Source organism: Camelina sativa, chromosome 3 (assembly GCF_000633955.1).
Source record: "Camelina sativa cultivar DH55 chromosome 3, Cs, whole genome shotgun sequence".
Taxonomy (NCBI): Eukaryota; Viridiplantae; Streptophyta; class Magnoliopsida; order Brassicales; family Brassicaceae; genus Camelina; species Camelina sativa.
The window spans coordinates 2,749,402-2,759,731 of record NC_025687.1 but is presented as its reverse complement, the minus strand read 5'-3'; the positions used below and the strand labels follow the sequence as shown (position 1 = coordinate 2,759,731).

The 10,330-nt window shown below is 37.8% G+C and overlaps 3 protein-coding genes across 5 annotated transcripts in view; all 3 read left to right on the top strand.

Moving 5' to 3' along the window:
* Positions 1-2,033, top strand: part of LOC104764639 (ribosome biogenesis protein bms1-like) — a gene marked incomplete in the record, with an annotated part of 9,264 nt that extends 7,231 nt beyond the window's left edge. The window contains 5 exon segments of the mRNA XM_019243321.1: positions 62-289; positions 754-963; positions 1,052-1,300; positions 1,386-1,589; positions 1,688-2,033. Coding sequence (XP_019098866.1) covers positions 62-289; positions 754-963; positions 1,052-1,300; positions 1,386-1,589; positions 1,688-1,849 — 1,053 coding nt within the window.
* LOC104764658 (pentatricopeptide repeat-containing protein At1g06710, mitochondrial) lies at positions 2,291-7,392 on the top strand. Of its 3 annotated transcripts, none has more exons than XM_010488241.1 (5): positions 2,291-5,397; positions 5,609-5,727; positions 6,249-6,408; positions 6,545-6,729; positions 6,818-7,392. In XM_010488241.1, exons 1-2 carry the CDS (start codon positions 2,455-2,457, stop codon positions 5,651-5,653), a joined length of 2,988 nt encoding a protein of 995 aa, XP_010486543.1. In that variant the 5' UTR covers positions 2,291-2,454; the 3' UTR covers positions 5,654-5,727; positions 6,249-6,408; positions 6,545-6,729; positions 6,818-7,392. The 3 variants fall into 3 exon arrangements, with proteins under 3 accessions (XP_010486543.1, XP_010486551.1, XP_010486537.1); XM_010488249.1 differs by having other exon boundaries at positions 5,609-5,778; positions 6,571-6,729; XM_010488235.1 differs by having other exon boundaries at positions 5,609-5,778.
* The window catches only part of LOC104764614 (PTI1-like tyrosine-protein kinase 1), a gene marked incomplete at its 5' end in the record, with an annotated part of 2,404 nt that continues 1,144 nt past the window's right edge, over positions 9,071-10,330 (top strand). Inside the window, 4 exon segments of the mRNA XM_019243320.1 lie at positions 9,071-9,155; positions 9,395-9,648; positions 9,767-9,893; positions 10,033-10,306. Coding sequence (XP_019098865.1) covers positions 9,071-9,155; positions 9,395-9,648; positions 9,767-9,893; positions 10,033-10,306 — 740 coding nt within the window.

The following is a 10,330-nucleotide window of genomic DNA, read 5'->3' as shown; positions in this document are numbered from 1 at the left end:
TTTTTTATTGGAACGATGCTTATTGTATTATGTGTATCCTTGTACTTAGACCCGGTTGAAGAGACATAGGTGGCATAAGAAAGTACTAAAGACTAGAGATCCTATCATTGTGTCGATCGGATGGAGACGCTATCAGACTCTTCCCATATATGCCATTGAAGATCCCAATGGCAGACATCGAATGCTCAAGTATACTCCAGAACACATGCACTGCCTTGCTACGTTCTGGGGTCCTCTTGCTCCACCCGACACCGGTATTGTCGCTTTCCAGAATCTGTCAAATAATCAGGTATTTGAACGCACTATGCTGTTTGAGTTTGATCCCAGTTTACCCTTGAGTTTGTTTCAACTTTTGTGATCGAGTATCTAGCTTTGGTAAATCTTAGTGCATCTTCTCAAAAGGGGTAGTGTGACTGACCAATGGTGAACACGTATGCATATTAAGTGTGTTTTGAAACTTGCATGTGAGAAAAAAGTATAAGATGCTTTCTTCCTCCTATAACCGCTGTCACAACTTAAAAATGAGAGTTCCCTCGTATATACTATGCTTCCATATCACTCCATTCTGCTCCATTGTTTAGTGTTGAGATATCATGTAACTGTTCATCCATTAGTGGTCAAATTTATATGTTATATAGTAAGAAACCCCAAATGGCCTACATATGATGAACTGGGAATTTATTGGTTGTTGGCTCTGGTTAGTTCTGTTGTACTCTTCTCCTGCTAAAGTAGCTCTTCTGGTGTGTGCTTCAGGCAGGATTTAGGATAACAGCGACTTCTATAGTTATTGAGTATAATCACAAGGCCCGTATTGTAAAGAAAATCAAGCTTGTTGGGACTCCCTGCAAGATCAAGAAAAAGACTGCATTTATCAAAGACATGTTCACTTCTGACCTAGAAATAGCTCGATTTGAAGGTTCATCTGTCCGGACAGTTAGTGGCATTAGAGGACAAATTAAAAAGGTAGGTTTTTGATCTCCTTATGATTCCTAGTTTCTCCACATTTGTTGGCTCTCTGGTTGGTTTTCTAACAACCTCCTTTTTTTCTCAGGCTGGAAAAAATATGCTCGATAACAATGCTGAAGAAGGGATTGCCAGGTGTACCTTTGAAGATCAAATCCGTATGAGCGACATGGTCTTCTTAAGGGCTTGGACAACAGTGGAAGTTCCACAATTTTACAATCCTCTAACGACAGCATTGCAATCCCGCGATAAGACCTGGAAAGGAATGAAAACTTTTGGAGAACTCCGTAGAGAGCTGAATATTCCTATTCCGGTGAATAAGGATTCACTCTACAAGGTAAAAAAAAATGCCCCCATTAAAATTAACAGTATTATTGTGTAGGTGGGAGGAGCGCCGATCTGACGAATTTCTCGTTTTGCAGAAAATCGAAAGAAAGCCAAAGAAATTCAATCCGTTAAAGATTTCAAAGAGTCTACAAAGAGATCTACCGTTTAAATCGAAACCGAAAGATATACCGAGGCGGAAAAGACAGTCGCTAGATGCGAGAAGAGCTGTTGTAATGGAACCAGAAGAAAGAAAAGCTCATAAAGCCATCCAGCAATTTAAGCTACTTGAACAGCACAAGGTAATGTTTAGAAGAAACTAACTAGCTATATCATGCATTTAAAAAAAAAATGATTAATTGATCTTTGGCTGACTTGATGTAAAACAATAATTGTGCAGATGAAGAAGAAAAAAGCAACGATGCAGAAGAAGAGGGAAGTGTATGAAGCAGAGAAAGCTAAGAGTGAGGAAATAAATAAGAAACGGAGGAGAGAGGAGAGACGTGAGAGATATCGTGAGGAAGATAAACAGAAGAAGAAGAGTAGAAGAAGCAATGATTAATTTCTTTTGTTGCTCCAGACCTGAGATTCCAACCAAGTCTGTGTGTAATGATGATTAAAGTTTTGTTTTCATGTTTTTTCACTGCCTGCCTGCTGTGTTGATTTTTTTTTCTCAACTTCTGAATTATTATTTATCACAATTTTCTCGAAAAATCCCCAAAATTTTGGAAATTCTTTTGACGCTTGAATACTCTGTAGATTAAACCAGAAGTTTATCATGTAACACATAAAAATTTAGATTTTTTATTTTCAAACTTTCATGTCACATCAAACTGTAGATTTCTATGTTGTGAATAGAATGTTTCGGATTTGCATTGATATCCGTTATGTAAGTGCAGCAAAATAAAATTATTCATGTACTGTGATTAGAGAGAAACTGTTAGGATTTTGCTAATAAATGTTTTAATTGTGTAACTTAAAACATAATTAGTAGAAGGCGAGAAAGGGAAATGGGTGGGAAGAACTGAAGAAGTGGGGAACATCGTCATCTTCCCCTGAAATTGATTTCTCTTCTTCTTCTTCTTCTTCTTCTTCTTCTTCAGATATAAACCCTAAACCCTCTTTTTAAACCCTAAAATTTATATCTATCGGTTTTAAACGATAGCGATGAACAAAACAGTCGTAAGATGTCTTCTTTCTCCTTCACATCATCCTTTAATTCGATTCTCCACCAATTCCTCTCTTCTCCACAGAGTTTTCACCTGTAGCCGTTATCTCACGGCTAGGTTTATCTCCACTCCTCCTCCGCCTGACGAAATGTATGGATTCGACGATCCTTTCTCCCCAACTGAGTCGCGGGATTTGACTAAAGATTTTTCCTTTTTGCATGATTCTCTTCTTGTGGACTCTGGAAATGCTGTTGATGTAGTAGCAGTGCCCATTACTCAATCCTCTACTGATGCTAGAGCCATCGCAGAGGTTGTTTCTGGTGGCGCCGATGTGTTTGGGAGCAAATCCCAGAAGTTTCTTAGGCCATTTAGAGAGAAACTGAGTGAGAGCTTGGTCATTGAGGTGTTGCGTTTGATACAAAGACCTTCTGCTGTTATCAGCTTCTTCGTTTGGGCAGGTAGGCAGATTGGTTATAAGCATACTCCACCTGTGTATAACGTTTTGGTTGACCTGATTGTACGTGATGATGACGAAAATATTCCGGAAGAGCTCTTGCAACAGATTAGAGATGATGATAAGGAAGTGTTTGGGGAATTTCTTAATGTCTTGGTAAGGAAACACTGCAGGAATGGTTCCTTTAGCATTGCACTTGAGGAGTTAGGGAGACTCAAGGATTTTAAGTTTAGACCTTCGAGATCTACGTATAATTGTTTGATTCAGGCATTTCTCAAGGCCGATCGTTTGGACTCTGCTTCTTTGGTTCATCGGGAAATGTCTCTTGCAAATCTTCGGATGGATGGGTTTACACTTAGATGCTTTGCTTATTCTCTCTGTAAAGTAGGAAAGTGGAGGGAAGCTCTATCATTGATGGAAACTGAAAATTTTGTCCCTGATACTGTCTTTTATACAAAACTGATATCTGGTCTGTGTGAAGCTTCGCTTTTTGAAGAGGCTATGGATTTCTTGAATAGGATGCGAGCTACTTCCTGTCTTCCAAATGTTGTAACATATTCAACTTTGCTGTGTGGATGCTTGAACAAAAAACAGCTGGGCAGGTGTAAAAGGGTGCTTAATATGATGATGGTGGAAGGTTGTTATCCAAGTCCCAAGATTTTTAATTCTCTTGTACATGCTTACTGCACATCAGGAGATCATTCATATGCATACAAATTGCTAAAGAAAATGGTTAAATGTGGTCACATGCCAGGATATGTTGTCTACAATATATTGATTGGGAGTATTTGTTGTGACAGAGACTCGCTTAGTTGTGATCTGTTGGAATTAGCTGAGAAAGCTTACAGTGAAATGCTTGCTACAGGGGTTGTTCTGAATAAGATTAATGTCAGTAGCTTCACACGGTGTCTTTGTAGTGCTGGGAAATATGAAAAGGCTTTTAATGTTATCCGTGAAATGGTTGGTCAGGGATTTATACCAGATACCAGTACCTATTCCAAAGTCCTTGGTTATTTATGTAATGCTTCGAAAATGGAGTTGGCGTTTCTGTTGTTTGAAGAAATGAAAAGGGGTGGCCTTGCTGCTGACGTCTATACGTATACTATTATGGTAGATAGCTTTTGTAAAGCTGGTCTGATTGAACAGGCTCGTAAGTGGTTCAATGAAATGAGAGAAGTTGGCTGCACGCCTAACGTCGTCACATATACCGCTCTTATCCATGCTTATCTTAAGGCTAAGAAGGTCAGCTATGCTAATGAGCTGTTTGAAACGATGCTGTCTGAAGGGTGTCTCCCTAATATTGTTACATATTCTGCCTTAATTGATGGCCACTGCAAAGCTGGACAAGTGGAGAAAGCTTGCCAGATTTTCGAAAGAATGTGTGGCAGCAAAGATGTTCCAGATGTAGATATGTACTTCAAGCAGTATGATGGTGACAGCGAGCGGCCGAATGTAGTTACATATGGAGCTTTACTGGATGGTTTCTGCAAGTCGCATAGGGTTGAAGAAGCTCGTAAATTGTTGGATGCTATGTCTATGGAAGGTTGTGAACCGAATGAGATTGTATATGATGCTCTCATTGATGGACTCTGTAAGGTTGGGAAACTAGACGAAGCACAAGAAGTGAAAACTGAGATGTCTGAGCATGGATTCCCCGCGACCTTATATACTTACAGTTCTCTGATTGATCGTTATTTCAAAGTGAAGCGCCAAGATTTAGCCTCAAAAGTATTGTCTAAGATGCTTGAGAATTCCTGTGCGCCGAATGTGGTTATATACACTGAGATGATTGATGGCTTATGCAAGATTGGTAAAACTGATGAAGCCTATAAGCTTATGCAAATGATGGAAGAAAAAGGGTGTCAGCCTAATGTTGTGACATATACAGCGATGATTGATGGATTTGGAATGATTGGGAAAATAGACACATGCCTTGAGCTCTTAGAGCGAATGGGTTCCAAAGGTGTCGCTCCAAATTATGTTACTTATAGGGTCTTGATAGATCATTGTTGCAAAACTGGTGTGCTGGATGTGGCCCACCATCTTCTAGAAGAAATGAAACAGACACATTGGCCTACACACGCAGCCGGATATCGTAAAGTCATTGAAGGATACAATAAAGAATTCATAGAGTCTATAGGGCTTCTTGATGAGATAGGCCAGGATGATACTGCCCCTTTTCTTTCTGTATATAGGCTTTTAGTTGATAATCTTATTAAAGCTCAAAGGCTGGAAATGGCTCTTAGGCTTCTTGAAGAGGTTGCAACATTTTCAGCCACCTTGGTTGACTACAGTAGCACATATAATTCGTTGATTGAAAGCCTTTGCCTTGCTAATAAAGTGGACGAGGCTTTTCAGTTGTCCTCAGAAATGACGAAGAAAGGTGTCATTCCGGAGATGCAAACATTTTGTAGTCTTATCAAGGGACTTTTCCGAAACAGCAAGATCGATGAAGCACTTTTGCTTCTAGATTTTATATCTCATATGGTTTGTCCTCTTTAACTCTTTCTTCTGAGTTTGAAAAGTGCAGCAATCGTTAAGTTTAGTCAAGCTGTTTTTCTTTGCAATGTTCAGTTGAATCTATGTAGATTTTATTAGAGCTAATTATATAGTGGAACAAAAGGTAGTTTATACTTTTTTATGTAGTTCTTGGTGTTTGTTTCTGGTATTTCAATGCTAAATTGCCTCAAATTTGCAGGAAATTCAGTGGATAGAAGAAAAGAAAACATCTGATGGGACTTAGGCATAATGTGATTTGCTCAGCTAGTTGGTGCACCCTAATATCGAGCCTCTTAGTCAAACCCTGAAATTTCGAAGGTTAGAAGGATAATGCATGAAGCACAATGAATTGTTGGACCAAACTTCTTTGTAAGTCCATTGATTTTAGATGACATAGCTTCAAAATTTACTTTAAAATATGTCTTTTTCCTTTGAATTAGAGACATGCATATGTTTTATGTATGCAGCATCTGCTTTGAGCATGATGTGTAAATGTATACTTCTAATGACTCTCAGTAGAGTTGAATGGCCTCCTTTAAACACTCTACAACTGCATTAAAGCTTTGTAATACTTCTATTTACTATTGCAGTCATATCTTCAGTTGGGTGATACTGGTGACTATGAAAATAAGAGTTAGTGTATGAATTTGCTCATTTTCATTAGTTTATGTAACAATTTGGAAAGAAATGGTGAAACATTGAAGTAGGTTAGGTCAATCGCAATTCTAGTGGGACCCCTGTAGTGAAAAAGATTTTGGGAAACAGTATCTACTTGATGTCGACTGATTATATTTTCAAAATTAAATGGTTGTCCCCATGTCTGGCTGTATGTGACGCAGGACTCAGATGAAGATGATTTTGAGGAAGCAGACGATGCTGAATTGGACTTAGATGAATATAACTCTGAGGAAGCAGATGATTTTGAATTGGACGAAAATGAAGTTGAAGATGGTGGAGATGACTCTGCTTCTGATTCGCCAGGGGATTATCAGATAGATGGTTTGTTATTCCTACGATTAAATTTACTTGCGTATTGATGATGTCCTGGGCATTAGATTTTCTTGAGAAAGTACATTGTCTTTTGTCATTTAAGATTTCGTTTGTTCCTAAACATTGACCATACATGGTCTGTCAGATAAGGACTTTGGTAACATATCACAGTGGAAAGCACCCGTGAAGGAGAATGCCAGAAAGAAGAACCCCAACTTGATGGACATTGTGTATGGAGCATCGGGATCATTAGCTACTCCCTTGATAAACGAGAACCATGACATTAGTGATGATGAAGAATTCTTTAAGCCAAAAGGAGAACAAAGCAAGGTTTGTCATCTCAAGTCCAGACAATATTTGGTCATCTTTTCTTGTTCTTGGGAATGTCTTAATCATTTTTTTATCCATATAAATCCAGAATTTAGGTGGTGGATGGGATGTGGGATATGTCAACTCAGAGGATTGTTCTAAATTTCTGAATTATGGTTACATAAAGAATTGGAAAGAGAAAGACGTCTGTGAGAGCATTCGTGATCGATTTACCACGGGTGATTGGTCAAAAAGCTGCTCTGAGAGACAAAAATTCAGGTACTGCCATTGAGGGAGAAGATGATGAACTTTATGGTGATTTTGAGGATCTTGAGACGGGAGACGAGCATAAAAGCCATGAGGACATGGAATCAGATGCATCTGAAAATGAAGATGAAGATGCTGAAGTCGATGAGCGTAAGCTAAAAAAGCTGGCTCGCCGAGCAAAGTTTGATGCCGAATATCCTTTTTACCCGAATGGCATCATTTAACTTATCATTTGCCGTCTTTCATCTGTGTTAGGCCCTTTTTACATACTTGAGAGGTCTTAACACTTAACTTTATATAGATAAATACTAATAATATATTCGCTGAATAAAAAACGTCAGATCTTTCCACCGGTCAGTACTGAATATGTATGTCTGGCTTATTTTGGATATATATGTTAATGCTTTGTTTCTGACATTGGAACACTTTACAGTTGCTTGGATTTAATACTGTCGTAGTGATTGGTAAACAAAAACAAAGTATTACAAGTGGTACAGTTTTGAATTTTTATCCATCACAAAAAATTTTACCAAATACTTTATTAAAAGCTTTACTCTCAGCTTTTTTGTACAGCTTTCACGTACAACTCTTTTTTACAGCTTTGCATTATTCCTTAAAAGTTTACAGTTTCAGCTATTCTGTCCAATCGGAGCCGATATCAATTTTATAAAATATACTAGATAATGGTACTTTTTAATTAAGAGAAAGAAATCAACAAAAATATTTTTAAAATCCCAAAATGGTATTTGAAGAAATAAACATTATTAATTAATGGTAAAGGATAATTATAGGTGGTCAAACATTTTAAGAAAATTGAACATTTCCAAAAACTTGTATAGGGGTCCACGAGGATTCACAAACTTGGTAAACGACTTGAGAGTCAAATACTCAAATTTAAAACAATGACCATTGACCCGAAAATGAGAGGAAAAATTTGGATAATTTGTTAGTTGTTGTTGGTCAGGTTGTATACTATATAATTATCGATTAGGTGATAAGGTTTACATATCTGGAAAAATTGAGTAAGTGTAAAACTTATATAAATAAAAAATAAAAAATGATTAGGAAACAACAAAGCAGAAGAAAGAGAGTGATTAGAGAGAGAGAGAGAGAGCAAAAAAGAAGGTATTAGATTAGAAGAAGAGAGATTACAAGAAAAACGCCAAAGCTGTTAACTTTGCTTTTTTTTTCTTTTTGGCCATTTCTCTTCCCTTCATCTCTCATCCTTCTTTCTCCCTTCGTCTCCATCAAGCAACCCTCTCTCTCTCTCTCTTTCATCATCATCATCATCATCGCGGAGGAGACGACGAGCTCTTGAGAGATTGAGAGGGACATCGAGTTTTGTAGGTGAGATTAGACGGGTACTTGTATTATTCTCTTTTTCTTCTTCTTCTTTTTTCTTTTTTGTATCTGAATTTCGATTTTTTTTTTTTTTGGGTAGAAATGGTGTAGTCTCTAGATTCATGCTTTGTATGCCTTCTGGGGTTCATTTTAATCCCTTGACGCATTTTAGTTTCCTTGAATTTCAATTTTTTTTTAACAATTCGAGGAGATACATACATTTGGGCAGATCGCTCATCTGGGTTTTTATTTTTGATTTGTAAATTCTGAGTCTGATTAAAAAATTTGTGAGCTTTGATTATTGTTTTTGGCCCTTGTTTGTGTCCCCATTTCTTTTTTTTTTCGATTTTGCATGTAGGAAGTATCCATTGTCTTGGCTATTATATATCAAATGTTGTCAATGTAGTTGGATCATGTGTTTTCTCCTTGATTAAGAATTTTGATTTTGATGATTTTGAATTTGTTGTATTCTGCGCTGCTTTAATTTTGAATAATTGTACCCCTCTTATGAAGATTTTTGTATTCATCTGTTTGATGGTTCTTGATACATGGAAACTATACGTAGCTATTTTTGTTTATATCATAGGTAGTTTGTGAGTGAATGCTGTACCTTTAGTAGTAAACTGGGCCAGTAGAAGATCACTTTTTTGGCTCACACATCTGGTCCTATCTCCGTTGCATCTATACTCAGTTACTAAATCTATTTCAGGACCCAAAGGTTGTCAACGATCTAGTATTGAAGAAGTAAACAAGGATGCGCAAGTGGATCTGTTGTACATGTCAAATGGACGACTCAAATGAAGAGCAACAGCTCAAAAGTTCGCAGCAGCAGTCTGATGGTATGTTTATCTATTGATGCTTCTTAGTAGCTGAAGTATTCTAATTACGCATGGTTTACGGTTTTATTTGAGGGATTTATTCCATGCCCACCTTTGTATAGCAGTTATTATATTTTCCAACTCAGTGAAATGAGTTGACATTTAGTCGAAACTTTGAACATTTAATGACTTCATATTGTGTATCTATGAAGTTGGTTTTCGATTTATGCTTATCATGTTAAGTGTCTTCATGTATGTAGCAAATCATAAGAATCCAAAACCAGCACCGGTTGCAAAACATGAGGTGAAGAAGGAAGCTCTTCCGATTGAGGTTCCTCCCTTGTCTTTGGATGAGGTGAAGGAAAAGACTGAAAATTTCGGATCAAAGGCACTCATTGGTGAAGGATCTTATGGAAGGGTGTATTATGCAACACTAAATGATGGTATAGCGGTTGCTCTGAAGAAACTTGATGTCGCGCCTGAGGCTGAATCAGATGCCGAATTCTTGAGTCAGGTTATTAATCTTCTTCAAATTAGATGAGAGGAGGACTAGTATCTATGCATTTGTTCCCAAAAGTTTGTGTTTACTTCCTCTTTCAACTTGTCATACTGATAGTTTTGCTCTTCCTTAGGTTTCGATGGTTTCCAGACTGAAGCATGAGAATCTCACTCAATTGCTTGGTTTTTGTGTTGATGGAAACCTGCGCGTCCTTGCATATGAGTTTGCTACAATGGGATCGTTGCATGACATCTTACATGGTAAGATAAGCTTTTTGAACTTTGAGATTCTCTGCTCCAGTCCGTTTGCTAAACAAACCTCATGGTTTGGACAAAAGTATTCGTTTTTGTGATAAATAAGAATGTGTTAATGAAATTGGTTGTTATTGTGCGATTACAGGCAGGAAGGGAGTGCAAGGGGCACAACCAGGTCCAACACTTGACTGGATAACGAGGGTGAAAATAGCGGTTGAAGCAGCTAGGGGTTTGGAATACCTTCATGAGAAGTCTCAGCCTCCTGTAATCCATAGAGACATAAGATCAAGCAATGTCCTTCTTTTTGAAGACTACAAGGCAAAGATTGCCGATTTCAATCTCTCGAATCAAGCACCTGATAATGCTGCTCGTCTTCACTCGACAAGAGTATTGGGAACTTTCGGTTATCATGCTCCAGAGTAATGTGTCTTTAAGCCCTTTAC

Excerpts from the sequence above, each read along its gene's own strand:
- LOC104764658 (XM_010488241.1), top strand. The coding sequence starts at position 2,455 with ATGAACAAAACAGTCGTAAGATGTCTTCTTTCTCCTTCACATCATCCT. Across the intron at positions 5,398-5,608 it reads TAGATTTTATATCTCATATG|GAAATTCAGTGGATAGAAGA; the intron begins GTTTGTCCTCTT and ends TCAAATTTGCAG.